This window comes from Homalodisca vitripennis, chromosome 4 (genome assembly GCF_021130785.1).
Source record: "Homalodisca vitripennis isolate AUS2020 chromosome 4, UT_GWSS_2.1, whole genome shotgun sequence".
Classification (NCBI taxonomy): domain Eukaryota; kingdom Metazoa; phylum Arthropoda; class Insecta; order Hemiptera; family Cicadellidae; genus Homalodisca; species Homalodisca vitripennis.
Genome location: NC_060210.1, coordinates 150,554,726 through 150,577,961, shown reverse-complemented (window position 1 = coordinate 150,577,961; position 23,236 = coordinate 150,554,726). Strand labels below are relative to the sequence as shown.

Below are 23,236 nucleotides of genomic sequence, written 5' to 3'. Positions count from 1 at the left end.
TCGTAGTTGTTTTCTTAGCATGTAATTTATCATATTATTTCAGGGGCATAACGTCTATAGTTGTTCTGTAGGTCTTGTTATACACGTAAAATGTAAAAATACAGCTTGTGCTTTCTAGGGTGTTCCACATTTCATGCATCATATTATTAATAGGCTCAATAATTTAAAACATCAACAAAATACTCTTAATTTATATGTATGGTATTTTTTATCTGTTACACTAATTTTCAAATGTCAACTAAACAGCCAATAAATGAACTGATCAAAAAATATGAATAAATATTTTTTTAACTGCATTAAAGTTTTTTAATATGCTGTTTTTAACCGATTTTAACCTATTATTTTTGTACCAACCTTGGCGTTTTCTTATCTTCTTGAGTTTCTCTGGACTGGGCTTCTCGAGGAACTTCTGGAAGGGGCCAAGCTCCGCCTGACTGACCCTAACGTACGAGGGCGGCCGCGGGAAGGGTGGCATCGTGATCACCAGAGCTCTGTGGCTCTACTGGTGGCCGATTGATCGGGACCGAGCCTACGCCGTCGGCCACTGATAAGACAACAGTAAGCCAACATCGACTGATAACTGTTCGGTCCACGTGACAGCCAATAGATAGAGAGATCAATTATACTGCGGTACTTATTTCAAATCTGTAGATGGGAATTGCGGTTTTTAATGGTAAACAAAAATTGTAAAAAATTGTGGCTTAGAAGCAACATAACATATGCTAGGAAGCGCTGTTAACATTTATTAAATTTGTATAAGTGGCAATAGCCGGATCTAATTTTCAATAAACATTGAATCACAAAAAGTACTTGCTCCGCCCGGACTTCAGCCCGCGTCTCTCACATTATAAACCTTATGCATTTCTTAAACCGTATATTAATAACAATTTTATACTTTCAATAATTCAATTATTATTTAGCACACAGTTATTAGAAACAGTAACGTAAGTATAAAATAAATTTATAAAAAGTGAATGGTTTACGTACACTTACAGAGCGAAACATTCAAGGAATTGGGAAATCACAGAAATATTTTGAGATTTTAATTTGATAAGAGTGACATTATTGACAATAATGTTTAAAATTTCAGGGGATTTGACCACAATGAAAAACAATTACGCACTTGTAAAATAAAACTCAGAAGATATGTAGATCTGTTTATTTGAATTCTTAAATTCGGCTATTGAAATTTATACAAATTTAATATAACAAATTTAATATATATATATATATATATATATATATATATATATATATTCACTTCGGTTGTATGATGCAGAATTGCTCTATTATAACAAATTAGACTTCTTAGTGTAAATTTCCTTTAATATTTCGGCTTTGCCGTTTTCAAAAAGGTATAATAAAAGGTATAAAACAAAAATAATACAGCAACAACATTTGCACAAGTAAATAAATAAATACATTTATGCAAATGTTTGCTGTGTTATTTTTGTTTTATACCTTTTATTATACCTTTTTGAAAACGGCAAAGCCGAAATATTAAAGGAAATTTAAACTAAGAAGACTAATTTGTTATTTTATATATATATATATATATATATATATATATATATATATATATATATACTGTATAAAGATAAGGGCTCTGTGGTGTAATGGTAGCACATTCACCCGGCAAGTGAGAGATCCGGATTCGATTCCCGGCGGAGCAAGTACTTTTTGTGATTCAATGTTTATTGAAAAATTATATATATTATATATAATGTATATAAATATAAAGTTCACAGGTTTATAGAATACTTAATTTATTATTTTGCAATAAAATATAGCAAGGGCAGTAGGCCAGACCACTTGTTACTGCTAAGAGTAACGTAACCCTGTTGTTATTTGCTAAGAGTATAATGTGGAACATCGCATAGAGGAGACTGAACAAAAATCGAAAATGATGATGCTTATTAATATATAGAAATAAAATGTCTCCTAAATTTCAAATCTATAGCTCAATTCTTTCTTGAGATATCCTGTTGGCGGACAGATAGACAGGGTAGAAATTTTAACAAGGACCTAATAGTACTTTGCTTTGCTAACGTTAAGCTCAATCCCATGGACGACAAATATCGCCATCATCAAATCTCAAGCTCCCACGTTTGCTAACGAGAATGCCCCAATAATTGTTTCTACTTAGGTAAATATAATATGTTGCCTAAACTACTAAAATAGATTTTGCATGAGTCTATTAACCTAATTGAAGCGCGTGATGTTTATATGCTCTAAAACAGATTTTAATAAGTAAATTTGGGCTAATCTAACTTTTAAAGGCCACATAAATTATTAAAATAAGTTTGCAACAAAACATTTGCTACATTACATACAAATTTATCTCGCAGATGTTAATGTTGCTGAGGCGGCAATTGCAACAACTAAGATGTCTTATTCACTACAATACCAGTGATAAAAAAATCAAGTTTATTCTCTGATGGCTCAAGTAGAACTATAAAGCTTGAGAGGAGAGGATTTCTTTAGTGCCCTCTCAGCTTTGTTTATTTGTTTTTTATTCTCCCTTTTATACAAAATGAATACTTCAATCACAAATTTTATAACTGTTATAAATTTCGAACACTATGAATGATTTAGATTAGGAACGACAATGTTTTATAATATTATGCAAGTAAACTAATCAGGATCTGTGAGGATAACAACTACCGGAGTAGTACCCTATTACAAATTAAAATTTGATGTGGTGATATAACTTACAAGATCCCTTAGACAGGCTCGATTTAGTTTGGCCATTCTAAATGAAGACTTTTCACATTGTGGAACATTTCTAAATTATATATATATATATATATAATATTCTTATGAATCTTGGTTGCATTGGTGTTACAAAGTTTTTAATCTGGCAATAAGTTTAACTGATCAGATTTTTTTGAGGTTGCAGCCATAATTTATATTTATTACTATTTTACAAAGTAGGTTATTTTTTAAACAAAACATTCATACTTTCAATAAACGATGTCTTGTATAAGGTAAACATATTCGCATAAGTTAATAACAGTACATTGATATATTATTCTATATAATTACTGGAGTTAACGTACTATGTATGATCAGCGTTAATTTGGTTCCTAAATATATGAGGTAATTTCTATTAACGTAATTTCACATTAAATCTGAATAACGATACCTAAATAAACCAAGATAACACAAAGCTGATTTGATAACAAATTTACCTTATCTCAAATCATCGTTGCGTCAGTTGATGAATCAAAACCACTATTCACCCTTATTTTAATATGCATAATGATAATAAAAACGCTTCATTTATCAACTATATGGTCTGCCAATCCTTTAATTACATAGAACATATTTAACACATTAGATTAAAAGTTACATTTTAGACACAACATATTCTCTATTTAACGCTCAGTCAGGAATCTACATAGATTAAAAGCATTACAAATTTTATCTGAATATTTTTCTACTTTGGTAAATACTAAACTTGTTGATCAAACAAAATTATTAAAAAATGAATTATGTGTCATAAAAACTCAAATACTAAAAACAGCTAAATCTTATTCTTCTTTTAACCAATAAAACCACCAATAAAATTCCTAACGTTGGTGTAAAATGGTAATTTCAAACTGTGTTTCTTGTGGAGTAAACAGACTGACCTGGTTATAGATTGCTGTTTTGGAAAGCAACTTTTATAAAATTTTATAACTTCCCTTACTTTTATAACATATTCTCAGTGACAATATCGCACTAAATATATCATTTAATTTATTGCATGATTGCGAAATAGGTGCTTAGCTAAATATTTTATAAGGAAACCTTATAAAAGCTTAAAATAAAAATTGTTAATCATAATTGTATATTGTGGGAATTCGGCATACTACCTATTATTTTCTCAATCACTGAATAATAAGGATAAGAACAGAAGTGAGGTGATTAAACATTATCATGCAAAGGAGTTCACCTGAATTCTGTTTTTATTTGTATTATGTTTATTTACTTCTTATAGTAGCCGAAAGTTATGTTACGTGTTATAGCCATGATTCAGATACTGTAAGGTTGTAATCTACTAGATATGATAAACGTCGTTTACCTTTTGTATTAAAACAATATCACCCTAAAAAGGCAATTTTGTTGCTTTTAAAATATATTCATCTCACAAAATTAAACTGACGTTTCGGTCAACAACCAAATTCATGATATTTAACTTATATTACAGAGTTATTAATTGAAAATTTAGTAATTCACTGATTTTATAATATTTTGAAATTTTTAATACACATTGTATAGTTTTATTATTAGATCTAAGCCTTTTACCTTGTTATCTCTTTATTTATTGACCTTTTTGCAACAATTTCTGAAGAAGTGCTATCTTAAGTAAGTGGATGTGCCTATCTTTACAAGCAGTAGTTTTTTCAACAAACCAGATCTCCCTCTAACATATTTTAGCGATCTATGTAGATCAGAAAATACTGTTACCGATTAATAAATGCTATGTCAAATAACTCATCTATAGTTTAAGTAAATATAAACACTTCTGTATAATACAAAGAGTTGCACGTTTCTATTTACTTTCTTCACTGCTTATTCAATACCAACCAAACATGTTCTTAGAATCACACTTCCTTTTACAATATGAAAACACATTTCAGAACATGTGCAGTAGAGTTATTATCATGACAAAGGATTTCATTATTGCTAGAGGTGATTAGGGATATAATAACAGTTACAATTAGTTGTAGCCTAAATAATTGCCACACGAATTTTATCATACTTGAGTGGCAGGAAAACTGGAGGAGTAACGATAAAGGATGACTCCTCATTACGGTTATGTTGATAGCAACCGTCATTGCGACATTTTCTCACACACTATTATTGTTTACGTAATAACGTATGAATAATGTGTTTCACGTTTTAAATTTTGATTGTTCTATCTAAAATAATAAGCATCGGGATAAACGAAATCCCCTTGATAAGTAATCCCTGAATCGGCAAAGAAGCTTAGAGTGAAATAACGATTCAATTTTTATCATTAAAATAATATTTTTGGGAGTATCATTATCTGACACTCCAAATTAAAAATACCTTAGCATATTTTCAATAATCAGTTGAAATACATCTTAAATAGTCTATCCTTTTTTTGTAATTTTTGTTTTGTTGAAACTGTTAGTGAAAATAATAAGCAGATTACAATTTAAAATTCTGGACGGTTTAGATGTTTAAAAGTAAAATATTGTTCTTCGTGTTACTACTAGTCATAGACAAAAATAACGTCTAAAGCAAACAATAGAACCGCTTGAGCAAAAAGTTAAAAAAACATATCCGGTGTGAAATAGGTATACAATTTGTAACGCAACTTTTATCCACATGAGAAGCTTTAAAGTTTATAAGATCTAACATTCTTTGTGGCATTTTAAAAACTGCATGTAATCATTTCGGATCGAATGTGAATGTAACACTCAGTTCCCATTACGATAAAAAATATTTAAAAAGCATGTTTTTATTGAGTGATGTCTAACTTATCAAAATAAACAATTTACACTGTTTTAAAATTACTTTTTGTTAATCACTCCGTACTCACCGCCTGCGCCAAATCAGTGCACTATCTGAACTCCACTCCCAAGCCAGTGATATCGCTATTATCACTGCGTGGATATCACTGGCGCCGGCACGTCCCGCACAGTGAGAGCGCGAATCTCACGACACACTGACATTGAGAACTGGTTTCACAGATCCTGGTCACCGCTGCTAGATTAGGCTGTTTCAGGATGGAAGAGGTAGTGCGCGTCTCAGTATTAAGTACACTTCAAGTCAATTGTTTGATTTACTCACGACACTTGGCAAAGTGATTTGAGGTCGTCTACCGTTCAGCCGTATCATTTATGCATGATTACAGTAACAGTTTTCCTGCTCATTTTCGACTAATTATAAATGTTAGTGCTGATGAGTAATTTTTGCATGACAAATAACTGTGCATATGTTAAAATTATATACTTGTTTTTTATTATTCTACAGTCAAATAATGACTTCCAAAGGACAGTGATTTTAGACGGATTATTTTTAGATTTGGCTTCTTTTTTTATAAACCTGCTTGAAACACAATCCATGTAGAAAATGTCAGGCGTAAAACATAACATACCATGCTAGTAACGGAGCGTTAACATCACGTTTCTAAACTACACGTACTAATAGACTTATAAATACTTCACCTTTTTTATTTTGTAAAAACTTACAAATATAAATTTATTTTTCATTGAACCCCAACAATTTTATTTTTGTGCACTACTAAATCAATGTAGGATTACTCCCCCCCCTCCTCATGACAACATACTTCGCTGAGGTTGCATGCAAAATTTCAGCCATGTAGCTCATTTCATTAGGTTATATGTGTTAATATGTCCTAGGGTAAAGTGCCATATGCTTCAATTTGTTTACAAATTCATTTATTCTGCAACTCAGCCTAACCCATGGACTCACATGCACCACGGTCGAACTCGATTGTGCTTTAATATAAATACAATTTTATATATTTTCAAGTATATAAGTCACTTGTTCTCGAGATATCGTGTGAACATATAGACAGAAATAAATTTTGATCCAGTCCTTCGAGTCCTCAATAACGCACAGCCAATTATTCGGTGCCACATTTGAGACGGCTTACTTTTTGTGACTCTGTAGACCTGTAACTTATGTTCCAGATCAATGAAAAGTTATTATCTTAAGATAAACATGAACACGGCTGCATAGTTACACTCATATCATACGTTTTGTTATTTTTTTATGGGGCGTATTGTTGTCGTTTTGAAAAACCCTCAAATATGTCTATAAATATTACATCTCCTGTCATTGTATATAAGAACTGTCATTGTTCCAAATGTACTGTCGCTGCAATAACATGTTTTACCTCTCCCACAGAATGATCGGAAAAGTAGGTGTTAATTTTTTTATTTGTCTCCATGTCCATACAATGGTTGTTAAATATTTTGCTCGCTTTACACAAGAAATCGCAATAAATTGATGCGACTTTAGGGATAGACACTTTTTATTTTTAGGTCGAAAATATACTTCAAAAGCTACCAAAATAACTAATAGTATTGATATCTTCAAATCATTTATTTACATCTACAGAATTTAGATTTAAAACACAATTTATTTCACAATTATTTTGTATGTAAAGTCAAACTAAATAAAAATCAGATACCTCAGGCTGGTATGGAAATACGTTTTAAAATATGATTAAATAAAATACATTTGAGTGTCCATTAAACCAAATGACAAATAAGCATTGCTGTATTTGAAATATATAGACGACACATTTATATAAAACAAAATTAGATCAAATTTGTCACCGATGACACCAGCGGGAAAGTGTATTATATTGTCTGTATAAAAGCAAAGACAAAGGCCTCACTAAATGACTGAGAATACGATCACGATCTCTCTGAAAATTATCCTCTTCACAACCCTCTTGACGAGTATCTGGAGAAGTGAGATTTCGCACACGCTTAAATTGGTCCTTAAAATGGGAAATAACTTGAGTTTTCCATTACTTATGACATGGAACAACATTTGTCTGTATTCAAGAGGCATTGTTAGGACTAACAACCATCTACAGCTCAGTCTCTACTGAAATTTAGCAACTAAAACCTCCTACAAAATGTATTATTATTTTTAAAACTATTACATAAACAACATTATTATTTTATTTTGATGAAATACTTAAATTTTAAAATTAAGTAAATTAGTAAATTTTAAAACATCAAAATTGTACTTCCTCTAGTGAAATCTTGTAGACACATATGTAAACCATGAGCGTCCAGGTCTGATCTGGTAGGTTTACACAGAGAGGATATCTTAAATGGTTCCACTAATATCCGAGCTGCTTTGAAAAATGTTTTTTGTATAAATAAGGATATACAATGACATTATAACTGCTGGACTGAGGAACAGGCCTAGGTTTAATGAGCTAGGGTAACCAAATCCGGATACACATTTATCACAAAGTCGATCAAACAAAACACGAAAGCTTTGAGAGGTTCACTCGCCTGGAAGGTTCACGTTCATGATATCTTTCATTTGAATCTATGGGTACAGCAAAAACCGGTGTGTTACTTTCATCTAAGCAACCGCGTACATGTCCAGGAGCAACATCCCGCTAAAGGCAAATGCCGATATATTTAGGAACATAGTCCATGGATAGATTTAGTGTATTGAGTAGGTGGAACTAGTGTTAAAAATATTTTCAATCCAAAATGGCATGACTGAGATGTAGTGTCCCTAATCCCTCCTCATGTTAGATGTAATACAGGATGTCGACAGGAGGCAGCCCGACCCATCCTGAATATCATGTCTTTCCGGCGCAAAGACTCTTTTAGGATAACGAGATATCTCCTCAGTTTCTTGTCCAAAGTGACCAAAACGACCACGTTGGACGCATCTAACATTTCGGTACTGTGTAGCAAGATATGATTTACTATGGAGTTATCGACTTCTTCCAAACAGGATCAACGACTGAACATACCTGTTATGAGTTACCAGATTTTCAATATTTCGATCGCTTTGGTCACTATACCTTATTGCGGACGAAGATACGAAGATCACCAATCACTCTTGTAAATTCGCTTTGGATTAAAAGTTGGATGACTAAATTATTAACGTTCCTAATGACGGTTTAAAAAAACCATTCAAGTTTTAGTTCAATGTTCACCGAAGGTCAATTGGGTGATGATAAAGATTGTCTTCGCTCTCCATTAGTTACAGAGTAAAGATGAAAGTTAAGTGACCTAATGCTCTTAATTCAATTGGTAAAATATGAAATTTCTATTCAGTGATAAATTCAATGACCTTGACTGATTCCGGACATAGTATAAAAGAAATATATATTTCCTGAGCAAGCTCTTATTGTAAAAGCTGGCACGATGGGAAGAGACGGGTTGCGGAGATGATAACTGCTCAGAGGCTTTTTCCTACAACTCGCCGTCTAATAAATGTCTCCGGCAACGGCTGTGTTGGAGACTACAAGCTTCTTATTAAAAGCTAAATTGTAAATTTTACGGAACCTCTCTTACTTTTCATAGTATAAGCATGTCCATAAACAATTTGATAGCGTACGTTGTATGTAACAAAATATCTGACAATTCCATTTCTCATAATGTCCTTGCTCATAAATTTCTAGTGGTCTACCTACAATTGATTTTCGTAGTAAAAAATCATTTTAAGTTTTTGAAGTTTATGTTGCTTCAAATGTATTAATATATTAAGGTTTTAATGTAAATTTCAAAACGCTATGTCAATGAACCAAACAACCATCTGTATGCACATCTCCGTTTATAGCCGCAAGATAATTTTAATCGCGTGTAATCATAAATTTTCTATTTTCATAACTATCAAAGTGTGCGTACAATTTTAATCTACGTATACTTCCTAAAATAATACGGTTTTAAAATGTTAGGATCCTCAACAAAGATAGAATTAGTGATCCATTTCACGTTTTGTTTGCAAAGGTGGAAAACAAAGCTGCTATAACTCACTGAATGCACCTTTATCCGAAATCCATTAAAAGCGCCTAAACCAAGGGACGAGCGACGGTATTGGAAAACTCTGCACTGCATAAATCACAGTTGGCGGTCGCGACAATTTATTGGTTTTTCGATTCAATTAAAGTGATTGGGAGTCCCGTTAAGGCAATCCCGATTTCCAAAACCCACTTCACTTTAGTAAATTGAATCTGTGTTGCAGATATACGACGGTACAAGTTTTGCTTTGGAAAGCTTTGTCTATAAATAAAACTTGTGTAAAGAAATATAAGTTGAACCGTTTACCAGTTTTGTTTTTCATTTGTTTAGAATTTACGATGTTTTCTTTAAACACCAGGAGTTCCTTTTACAATATGACTACTATATTTCTGCAACTGTATGTATTTCTGCCAGCGTTTCAACTCTAGCGTATTACAATGAAATGTAATGATATATTAATGGCATTTAAATTTATCAAAGAATAGATAAAAGTTAATATTTACACATCAATTACATACAGTTTTAGTTTAAGGCCATTAATTAATTGGTAATGTTTAGAAATTTAAAAAATTTACAAAATATACAATGGTGCAAAATATTAAAAAAATGTGCTCAAAAGTAGATTTGCCATCATTCTGTGCCATTATGATTAAGATTATGAATCATTACAATTAGGACTGAAATAACTTAAATATTCCAAGAAATTTACTTTTACCTTTCTTGTAACACACAAAGGTGATGAAGATGTCGGGTAACATAGCTTCGCAGAAACAGGCAATCGAGGTGAGGTCGTAAATATGCCAAGGCTTTAACTATAACTCCCGAACATTCCTGTGCTGACACGGCTGGGAACAATAATGAACTGCTGCGATTATCCCTGCCTTGAGGTAAATATGTTCACGAAACCCACATTTCCTGGTCGAGTAACACACACAGTCCTTCTGAATACGTTTGAGTGATGCCGTTAAGGAAGTTGTCAACTTCCACCTTATCTCCAACTCAAGGACCGGTGTTATATTCGGGTGAAACACGTGTACGATAAATAATACCAATGGTGGTTCAAATCCCAGTTGACACTAATTTATTTTATAAAATTCTCTACATTTTCTTATGGGAATAGAAATCATATAATAGTCAAGAAACCGGAGAGCCAAAATGCATTGTATAAACATGCATCCCAGTTTTCTTAAACTAGACAAAATAATTTTCCATAAGAAAGAAATGGACGTTAGCCACTCTAATTTTAGTAGAGGTCGAATAGGAAGGGTATCGAAAGGGATAAAATATCAAATGGTAGATTTTTATTAGTTCATATGTGTTTAGCTTGCCACACTTGAAACCAATCATTACACACGTTAACCATACAAGCCCTATAACGTGGCGACTTTCAGCCTTTTCATCCAGTTATCTGAAGGTCTGAAGGCGATATAACTGCTATTTACGTCTCTGACGGCCGGTTTGACCCTTTTTTAAACCCTCCCATTTCGGCAACCAAACCGCGGCTGTTCCTCTATTTCTTTTCTTAAGAGGTATTCCTCTGTTGATTATCAACGAACCCCATGTTGTGTGATTATACAACAAATATGCTCTCGGCTCTTGGACTGTAAATTTAAATTCATTGGAGCATAACTGTACAAACAACACAAGTTGTAATGGAATAATACTGCAACATTGAGTACATTATAATGACTTGGATAGGGCAATTACAGATTTTTATATTGTATTTACTAATTATAGTAACAATGGTTACTATAGTTATTATCAATGGTTACTATAATTAGTTACGGTTTAGTTATTTGTAATAGTCTCGTTTACACATTGTGAAACAGCAATTACCTTCCCATGTGTATGGAACATTGCGAGTACTATTTTCCAAGCCAGTCATATGACCCTTATTGGGAAAATATGATAAGCAGAGCTTCAGATGCTGCGAGAGATCGGATAATCTGTTCATATCCTCATTGTTCACATTGTCATTGTGAATATATGGCACTCATCCCAATACGCCTTTCATATCCTTATTTTATTCCTTTTCATTTCATTTTGTTGGTACAAATAGTAATGTAAAGTGCTAGGCAACGCTACCCTACTTTTATAATTCCATCTTGTAGATTAAAAGTTCAAATATATTATGAACAATAACAATCCATCATTGTATGTGGGCTTCATATTAGTATTTAAGGTCTTTTTTTAAGCCTACCTCACTTAAAATAATCAATGAAACATACAAACTCAACTGTTAAATTGTAACTGTGTGTATAGAAGTCTTGTATACTACAATTTTAGATAAAGTATTATACTCGTTAATCACTTAATAGGCCACAATGTAACTCGTTGGCGTTTAGGGCGTTTTCAAGCCTTGTAGTTTGTAGTTCACATCAACAAAAGCTGTGCGTCAATACTACCATAAAATTACAGTTACATCAATTATGTATCATCTTCACGATTACTTGATTACTTCCATCATGATTTACTGATGTATTTAAGGACATACAAATTTATTGTAATTAATATTTACCTAAACTTCATAACGTATTGATAAAGAAAAATAAACGACAAGAATATACTCAGGTTTATAACAACCGGAAAATTGTTAAGGTGATTCTGAAGGCTTCAGGTAAACAACAGCAACTACTTTGATGTCTATATCACCTGTTCTTATAATGTTTCTAAAGGAAAAAGTCATCTCTTCTTCATCTCTTTCTTGCTTAGAAAACTTTACTTACTTTACTGTTGGTAACATCGTTCGTTAAAATAAATATTTCACCAACTTTATCCTAAGTATTATAACTTATGATTATTTGACATAATAAAGAAATATCGTCTTAATCGTTAAAGTTCACATACAAACAATCATTAACAATAATTGAAATAAGAACTACAACCAGCAGTATTATAGTAAACGTAGTCGTCATCACAGTAAAAGCCAATCTTTTAAAATTCTGAAATAAAATAGTAGTGGTAACAGTAGAGAAACTTTTAACAGATGTTTATAGTTTTATATATGATAAATTATAATTTATATTCGTATATTATAATTAGGCCTATACTAATTTTTATTCTACCGAACATCTTCAGATTGTTATGAAACATCTTGTATATGAAATAATTTCAAAATTTTGCTAATTAACGATGATTACAGTGGCATAAATGCATAAGCTCATTGCCAACAAAGGTTTAATTAAATGCAGCGATAATCTTTATACCCCAGAGGCTGGTCACTGCCGTGTGACATGGAATGTTTACTTAAGTCCTGGCTTACACTAATTAATGACACCGCGGCCATAAAACGCTAATTGAGTGGAACGGAAGCGGATGTTGTGACTCTTGTGAAACTCAACACATGCAATCGGTTCACCTCTGAATAAACTAGACTGTTTACACTTATATCTATGTAATAGAAACGCTCTATAATATGGAATCTATACCATAAAACGCTAATTGAGTGGAACGGAAGCGGATGTTGTGACTCTTGTGAAACTCAACACATGCAATCGGTTCACCTGAATAACTCTGAGCGCTGTTTATTACACTCTTATATTGTGAGAAGTAATATTATAAACGCTCTATGGAATAGAAAACTATCACTGGTGTACTTAATGACACAGCGGCCATAAAACGCTAATTGAGTGGAACGGAAGCGGATGTTGTGACTCTTGTGAAACTCAACACATGCAATCGGTTCACCTGAATAACTCTGAGCACTGTTTATTACACTCTTATATTGTGAGAAGTAATATTATAAACGCTCTATAATATGGAATAGAAAACTATCACTGGTGTACATAAAACACAGCGGCCATAATAATTGAGTGGAACGGAAGCGGATGTTGTGACTCTTGTGAAACTCAACACATGCAATCGGTTCACCTGAATAACTCTGAGCGCTGTTTATTACACTCTTATATTGTGAGACGTAATATTATAAACGCTCTATAATATGGAATAGAAAACTATCACTGGTGTACATAATTAACGCGGCCATAATTTGAGTGGAACGGAAGCGGATGTTGTGACTCATGTGAAAACTCAACACATGCAATCGGTTCACCTGAATAACTCTGAGCGCTGTTTATTACACTCTTATATTGTGAGAAGTAATATTATAAAACGCTCTATAATATGGAATAGAAAAACACTGGTGTAAAAACGCGGATTTTGTGACTCTTGTGAAACTAAACACATGCAATCGGTTCACCTGAATAACTCTGAGCGCTGTTTATTACACTCTTATATTGTGAGAAGTAATATTATAAACGCTCTATAATATGGAGTAGAAAACTATCACTGGTGTACATAAAACGCGGCCATAAAACGCTAATTGAGTGGAACGGAAGCGGATGTTGTGACTCTTGTGAAACTCAACACATGCAATCGGTTCACCTGAATAACTCTGAGCGCTGTTTATTACACTCTTATATTGTGAGAAGTAATATTATAAACGCTCTATAATATGGAATAGAAAACTATCACTGGTGTACATAATTAACGCGGCCATAAAACGCTAATTGAGTGGAACGGAAGCGGATGTTGTGACTCTTGTGAAACTCAACACATGCAATCGGTTCACCTGAATAACTCTGAGCGTTGTTTATTACACTCTTATATTGTGAGAAGTAGTATTATAAACGCTCTATAATATGGAATAGAAAACTATCACTGGTGTACATAACAGTTGTTATTATTTTGCTTTAATTTAGAAATTTTACTTTTTATTCTTAGTTATGATTTCTAAATAAAAAATTATGAAAGTCGGTCGCCTTGCCCCCACTGAACCGAGAACTGATAAATGCTCAAGATGGCAGCCAAGCTAAAACTTAAATAGTAGGGAGACGTGAAGAATATTTCCATTTAGAGAGACTGAGATATTTTATTTATACAAAGGTTATGTTTATATTTTCGTGTAAACTCAGTAAACTTAACTTTGTTGCTCACTTACCTATCATATCTCTTTCTGGTAGGAAAATTGTTTATCTTCCATTTCTGGTTAATTTTTTTTATGTTAAGGTGTGAAATTTTCACAAGTGCAAAAATGTGAAAATGTTTCGTGATTTTTAACATTTATTACGGTGCTAAATACACTCGTATAATATGAAAACTTAAATGAATTAAGCCGTAACTATCGAAATCAAACCTATAATTCTACATTGAACTGAGTAACTGAGGAAAGGTGAGACATTTGTTACCCTACAAAAATGTTTATAAAACTTATATTAAGCCGCGAAGAAGTTACAAAAACTTTAAAAAACGGAAACAATCCCCTAAAACTATCGATGTGGCAATTAGATCAACAGATAACTGCCGTTTGCTTTTTTTAATTTTTTTAGATGGTACAACGTGTGTAAGAGAGTTCCTGGGAGCCTACGTGTCAACAAAGCACACAGTTGTTGGAAATGTATTGTTGGTTTATATTACAAAAGACTAGAATAAAAAACATTGATTAGGACCATTTACGCATTGCAATACAGGTAGGCCTACTACCATATGAAAGTTACAATATTTTGTTGTAATGTCTGTACGATTGTCAGAATTACTTTGTTAGAGTTTAGATTTTTGTATATTGTTTAAGCGAGATCTTTATAGACAATATTCACCACGGAGAAGGTAATGAGGTAACAATGTCTTCTGGATGGAGTATATAATGATGGTTCATTAAGTATTTTCTACATGGCCCTTTCCGCACTGTCAAAATTAATTGACGTCCCTGGACATGAATAAGAGTTTACTTCTTCGTTTGATCAACTCACTGGCAACCGAAGCAATTCAGATTCAATAACAACCAAGGAATATTACTTTCCCTATCCTTGTTTCTAAAAAGTACTTTTAAAATGGCATTATAACCATTGTAAACAGAAACATGCTTTATTTTTATGAGTTGGTATTACATCTCGAAATCTAACCTATAATTCTACATTGTACTGAGTAACTGAGGAAAGGTGAGACATTTGTTACCCTACAAAATGTTTATAAAACTTATATAAAGACGTGAAGAAGTTACAAAAACTTTAAAAAACGGAAGCAATCCCCTAAAACTATCGATGTGGCAATTAGATCAACAGATAACTGCCGTGTGCTTTTTTAATTTTTTAGATGGTATAAAGTGTATAAGAGAGTTCCTGGGAACCTACGTGTCAACAATGAACACAGTTGTTGGAAATACAGGGTTTTCATAAATGAATGGTACAATTTAAACATAAAATAAAAAGAGAACCGTACGAAGTACATTAAAAATATTTATTTCATTAGAATCCTCGTTAAAAACAATTTTATACTGATACATTTAGTACATTTCAATGTGTCCACCACCGATAGCTCTGCAGACATCTAATCTATGGTCGATCTCGGCCCATACACTGTGCAGCATGTCTCTTGTAACCGATGATACTGCCTCATAAATCCTTTCCTTTAAATGAGCTAAATCACGGATCTTCTGAGAATAAACAATGTTTTTCACGTATCCCCACAAAAAAAATCGCATGGAGTCAAATCCGGGCTTCTAGGAGGCCATGCTATTGGGCCACCTCGACCTATCCTTCTTTGTCTAAACTTGGCATTCAAAGCATCACGAACAAACTCCTTATAACGGGGGTGGCGCACCATCTTGTTGAAAATACACCATATTGACATTAGCAATAAAACTAATTGAGCTGAAGAATTCAGAGGTGCCAACCATATCTTTCTACCCTGCATAGCAAATTGTTTATAAGCATTCAAAATTGCACCATTCATTTATGAAAACCATGTATATTGTTGGTTTATATTACAAAAGGCTAGAATAAAAAACATTGATTAGGACCATTTACGCATTGCAATACAGGTAGGCCTACTACCATATGAAAGTTACAATATTTGTTTCAATGTCTGTGCGATTGTCAGAGTTACTTTGTTAGAGTTTAGATTTTTGTATATTGTTTAAGCGAGATTTTTATAGACAATATTCACCACGGAGAAGGTAATGAGGTAACAATGTCTTCTGGATGTCTTCTTGTGTCATTTATAATGTATGTTTCATTAAGTTATTTCTGCATGGCCCTTTCCGCACTGTCAAAATTAATTGACTTCCCTGGAAATGAATAAGAGTTACTTCTTCGTTTGATCAACTCACTGGCAACCGAAGCAATTCAGATTCAATAACAACCAAGGAATATTACTTTCCCTATCCTTGTTTCTAAAAAGTACTTTTAAAATGGCATTATAACCATTGTAAACCGAAATATAGTTTATTTTTATGAGTTGGTATTACATCGCTGACGGGGATATAGTGACACAAGCCTATGGAAAAGGTAGAAATTCTTTCCTTTAAGGAATATAACGTTAAATATTTTATGAAATCTTGGACTAACACCATACTATTAATGTTCTATTCAGCACAACTTTCTAAAAACGATATTTATATATTTGATCCCCAAGAAAGAATACGTCCTATTCGTTACTAAGTCGGCAGTGAGCTTCAACAATTTACTTACGAGCAGATGCAGCGCGGTGTTCCATTAGTCGCGCTGGGCGTGAAATGATTCAGTAAGACCAGTAAACGATGGATTTCAGAATATCACAACACCTTCAAATTCATCATTGTTTTATCTATCCTATATGAATATTTTGAACTCAGTAACTTGGGTACCAAGAAATATTTCGGACACGTTATGAAATGTTTTTTTTTTTTTTTTTTATTGAAATGTTTTTAATATTTTCATACCGTATTGATAACCTGACACCAAATTGATCTTGTCAGTCAGTTATGCTGAGTTTGAACGATGTACTAGCCTCTTGTTTTATACTGCTAGTTGTGCCTGCTATTTAAACCAAAATAAAAAATCACCATTATCTTTACTACAATATCATCTCAGAGAATGTAAAGCTAGAACAAAGTAGTCAGTTCCAACTCAAGAACTCTAATAACTGATTAGAGGTTTATTATTGAATCTTTTGAGGCCTCACTCAATTTTCTTGCTATCATATCCTTACAAAAGGCTCACTCCATATGAACAGTTTGATTAATTAGATCATAGTTCGTTACCTGACTGTACAATTACCAACTTTCCTCTAGATTTACCTAACGATAGGACCTACTCTCTTGGTAGTTATATATAATGTAAAGACTAACACTAATAGTGATTTTCTAGTAAAAGGTGGAAAATTTGAAATATTATGTACTTTTACTTACTCCTGCCATTCATAAACTCATTTATAGAGTTTAGGCATATAACAAGGTCGGATAATCTTTTATTGACTTACTTGTTTATATCTTACTGCTGGCAACTTAATTCTTACTCTAGTTCTACTCCATCGCTATAAATGTTATTGCTACTAAAGCTGTAGCATATACACCATGGCGTGGGATAGAGAGTTTTGAAGATAATGTAAAACATTGTTTCTGTAATACAGTTGAAGAGATAACCAACCAGAGTTAACAGACATTTTAATAGTTTCTTAAGCTGAACAACACGATTCGTAAGTTAAAGTGAAAATATATCGACCCAAAATATGATACCCTCATTACATTACTATGGCCAGTATTTTAATAACCCTGCAGCGCATTAGTACTGGAGGAAATACTAATATGGACGTTATCAATGTTCCTGCTAATGAATATGTCAAGAAACGTAATTGGGTAATATCGACTCAAAATATGATACCCTCATTACATTACTATGGCCAGTATTGTAATAACCCTTCAGCGCATTAGTACTGGAGGAAATACTGATATGGACGTTATCAATGTTCCTGCTAATGAATATGTCAAGAAACGTAATTGGGTAATATCGACCCAAAATATGATACCCTCATTACATTACTATGGCCAGTATTGTAATAACCCTGCAGCGCATTAGTACTGGAGGAAATACTGATATGGACGTTATCAATGTTCCTGCTTAATGAATATGTCAAGAAACGTAATTCGTCCTGTTAATTCATAGTCAACAACCAAACCGAGTACACTGTAATTGAATTTTTGTCTCCTTAAACAATTAATGAAATATAATCTGTGATCATTACTTTATGTTTTTCAATGTACAGTATTTGATAAATATGAGTCGAGTTAACTTTAATATGTTATCTTCATAGTAATGACAAGATTTGAAACAAGTTGGAGAGCCGGAAATTTACAACCATTATCGACGCATGCAAATATAAAATTAAAACAACATGCCAACTAATCATACTTAGAATACCCTCTAAGTAAACAAAAATAATGATCAAATTATTAAAAATATCGTCCGAGATATAATTTGGAGTTATGACTATCAACTAACTAGCAGCCGTGACTGTCTGAGGTTGACGTAGACACTTGATGTAAATGACGTTCTTGTCTAACTTTAAATTAGCTCAGACTCCGGTGTTTGGAGTTGGGCGTCTCATCGCGGGCCAACTTCGCAGTAATAATAGCTCTCTATTAGGCGAGGTTCATTCATTGGTTCGGTGAACTCCAACATAGGGTAAGGCCATTCAGGCGTGGAAACTGTTTTGTTCTCATATGTTAAGGTAAGGATATGTATGCGTAAATTTGTACTACCAATACCAACAAACTCTCAACGTATTCCACAAAATAAATGAGAAATGTGTATCATTTCAAAGAAATAAGCATAGTACCTAATTTGCAGAGTAAATTCTTAGTATTATTTTTACTAATAAGATATAAAATTGTGAGTTAAGCTATATATAGTTACAACATTAAGTAAGACAATATATTTACTGGAGACTGTTATTTAGTGCTTCAATACTATTGCCTGCATGATAAGTGCAGATTTAACTTTTCTCCCAATATAGCATGGAAAAAAGGTAACGTAATGGTACAGAAAACATGTGTATATATTTCATTTGTAACGGAATTATTCATGTTCAGACCAAATCCAAGTCAAAAGTTTATAAACTTTTAAAATGATCTGCAATTTTACGCAGGATAAGTACGAGAATGGGGATTTTTCAAAACACTGTAACCTACCTTTAGAATCGATGTGAGAAGTTTTCTAGTATATGCCAGGATTAAAAAGTATACTCCTCTAGGAGTCCTTTGAACAGCGACATGGAGCAACAAGACAGATTGAGTTACCGAGATGTTTTCATCTGATGACCATAACCTACCTCACAAATGCAAGGGAACTTATCTTTGTTTAGAGTAACGGCCCAAGGCACCGTCCCTGTTAGAACCAATGTTGAATCTATCTGGAGCAATAAGAGGTGTTTGGGTTTTGAGATTTTTATTTTTCAAATCAACAAATGACATATCAGAGTTTCTATAAGAAGCTTATCTGATTACACGAGGATTCCAAACGAATTCCCTGTGAAGATGGAATCAAACTATTATTGACTCTGCGGTTGTTTTTATTTTGGATTTCTTGGAGCACTGTTATTTATTTTTTATTGTGGTTCAATTGCTTTATTCTTTATAAAATTGTTACCAAAAAATTAATTTTCATTAGGTCAAGATGTTAGTTCTCAATAACAAAATTTTAAATCTGAAATTGAATTCGGTCATCGTTACAGAAACAAGTGTCTACATTCCAATCGAATGAAAGCGTCAAAGAGCTCACCTAACATTGAGATACTGCAACTTGAAGTCAATTAGTGAACCATTGTTAACTTCCCTTTGACCACATTGTTTGCTTAGGCTCGTACCAGTAGCTGTGCGTATTCTGCTAGCCCAATGACAACATTAAATGATCACATGGAGCCGTTGGAAAAATATGCAAGAAATATATACTGTGATCCTGTTTTTAATTCAATTTTAGTTCCATTGGAAACAAACAAAAGCGTACAAACAATGACTATTTTTTTTAATAGATTTAGAAGTCGGTTTCAGTACTTTTAAGTTTTATTCTGCTGCATAATGAGCAATAATATATACAAGAATATACAAGAAAAAGTACAAAACGTGCTCATGAGTTCTAATAACATCATCTCTAGTAAACAAATTATTTTTGACATTAATAATTGTAAGACGTTACCAGCAGATTTCAAGCAAGAAATTTAAAAATTATTAGTAAGAACTTTAATAACAATAATGTGTATATCCTACTCTCGTATAGGACTTGTGAGCAAAATTTTACTTATCTGGTTTTGTGGTTTCATTAGAGATCTTAGAGATCTTAGATACTAAAATGAGATGAACACTGATTAATCCATTAATAGTAATATCTAGTATGAATAATGAGTTATTGATATTTAATTAGTAAATATTTCAAATGATCAGAATAAATTGCTAAATTTCACTATGCTTGCATGAGTTAATCGGCACCAGGTTTAAAATTACAGATGGACATTCATACCGGAGGTTGATGAAACAAGTGAGACTGCGCTTGACTCGCGAAGCGGGCAGGGTTCTCCTCTAGTTAGTAAAATTTCAATATTCAAGAATTTTAGAAAACTTTTAACTATATTCGACAAAAGTTTGACTGAATAAATTGAATTCTTCATGAAATAAGACCTTTCGTATGGTAATATAGTCGTTTACCGAGGCGAGATGCGAGGTTCTCGTGAAGCCTGATAAGCGGAGATGACGTAGTGTGGCGGCTGGATGTCATTAGACGCGGAATACTTGAGTTGATTACTACAGCGTCGGTGAGCGCTACAGCGCCTCAGCATGCGGGGCTCTATCATCTCACTCACACTTCTTCCTTGTCTACCTATATTATTAAATATCATCTTCATATTTGAATGGCGATTTTTGCTATCTGATCGAAACCTTACAATCGAAACTTACAATATACAATGTGCCTTTTATGGGTACGATTTACCAGGTATCCCACGAAGAGGTTTAAACGTTTGATTTCATATTACTTGCCCATTTATATACCGAACATTTTCAAACTCTACACAATTCATTAAATAGGGTTTTAAAATATTCTTGGAGAATTTCAGCTCTCTAGTAATTGTTGAAACGAAATTTGAAAACTATACTTTAAAAACAATAAAAAACAATATTTGTGGCAATCGTAAAATGAGGCAATACTTATTCATTTAAAACTTGTTCATGCCTATTCCCAGTCATTGTACTGTCTGAAATGTCGTAATATAGCATAATATTACAACTAACAGTTGCCCAAACAGTAATTCTTTTTGATTTTAGTAGTCTGTTCAAGACTGTGCGGATTACCGGTGTTGTAATAATTACAATTATGACTATTCCCAGCACCATTGCGATAGAAAGTGAACTCGCCTGAAAAAACTATTTGAGTATGCCAATTATGATGTATCTCATGAAACTCAATGATACGAGTATACTTTTTTTACGGCACTTCCAGTTTCTAACAAAAGATTTTTTTCACTTAGTTATTGTTGAATTTCTAGGTGGTTTAACTCCTGGCTAGGCAACCTAAAATTGTCTAATTCCTTCTTTAATGTTGCCAAAAGCAATAACCCACTCACAACACATCACGTTTTGTTCAACATTAAAAGCCATTTCTCGAACTTCATTATCAGTAAAACTGTAATGGAGGAGGTTAGGTTATGTTTTTATAGCACAAGCAATATTCATCAATCAAACAGCTGTTTTCAACAATGAGCGTTATTAAACAGCTGTTCTTTAAAATTTCAACGCAGTAATCAAATTAGGTAATTCAAGAAATGAATTTTTATAGGAAGCAAAAGAGTAAAATTTTCAATACGTTACTACTTTGTTTCTACAATTATTGTTAGGGAGCTTTAATTTTCACAGAATATTTTTAAAACCTTTTTCATTAATTGTGTAGAGTTTGAAAATGTTCGGTGCATAAATGGGCAAGTAATATAAAATTAAACGTTTAAACCTCTTCGTGCGACACCCTGTACATTCCACTACAAGGCACCTAAGTCCAACGGGCTTCCTAAGTTCCAATTTTAGTCTAATAAGAGTATGTTTGTTTGGTTACAGCTGATTACTAAAACGTACATTAGTTGTTTACTCAGTTGCATCAGTAGCAGAGTTTGATTTAATATCTGATGTATGGGACAACCCAGCGATTGTGAATGTTTCGAGCACGACAATCTGCAGGCTTACCGTACTCTATGCTTCGGTAGATTTAGAAAACCAGATGGATTTTATAGTTCTCTTGTCTAAACAAATTGTTATTAATTATATCACAGATAAGGTATTCATTATAAATGAATTATTATATAGTTATATATTATGATTCAATAATATCAATTCTGTAAAAATAATACTATTCTATACTAATGGCATAAGTATAAATTCTATAATTTCAACATAGTTTTTGTTTATCTACGTTTACAGAATCTAGATTTAACACAATTACAGAAAATTGGACGAAACAATGTTCATTCATTTGCTGATAAAAACTACTGAAAGACAACGTCCTTCTTTATTTATGCGCAAAAGAAGAGTTTTAAACGTTCTCAACAATTTCCATTAATTGTAACTTGTAATTGTTGTTCCTTGCAATACAAATTTGCATTCATTGTAATTAACTTCTAACTTTTGCAACTGATTGGGATATACAGCTGTTCAGTACTAACAATTTTGCTTGTCGACGCACCCGTCCAAAAAATTAACACCTCATTTACCATCATGTATACTACATCTTCAGAGTGGCCCACATCTAGAATTATTTCACATAACCTGTTTAGACGCTCATATCATAGTCACATTCATGAATCTTCGGAGTGATAAATATTTAATACAAATGAACGTAACTTGAACCGTAGTGAGTGACGGCTAAGATGCAACATTGCAGCGCACCGCCTAGTGGACTCCCCATCGCGACGTTCCTTACAGTCGCCGCTAAACGAGGACGCCCGGAGGAACATAACCT

The 23,236-nt window shown here is 32.9% G+C and overlaps 1 protein-coding gene across 5 annotated transcripts in view; it reads right to left on the bottom strand.

The window, feature by feature from the left end:
• LOC124360336 (aquaporin-like) overlaps positions 1 to 23,236 on the bottom strand; it is an 85,643-nt gene that overhangs the window by 27,954 nt on the left and 34,453 nt on the right. Inside the window, exon 1 of one of the 5 annotated variants that reach the window (XM_046813885.1) lies at positions 5,555 to 5,659. The exons of 3 other annotated variants lie outside the window; for them this stretch is intronic. Coding sequence is in view for 1 of the 2 variants with exons in the window: in XM_046813880.1 (XP_046669836.1) it covers positions 355 to 475 (121 nt within the window). In the remaining variant the exon portion in view is untranslated. Of the gene's footprint in view, positions 1 to 354; positions 530 to 5,554; positions 5,660 to 23,236 lie in introns of those variants that run through there. One more of the 5 variants, XM_046813880.1, reaches the window with a different exon arrangement.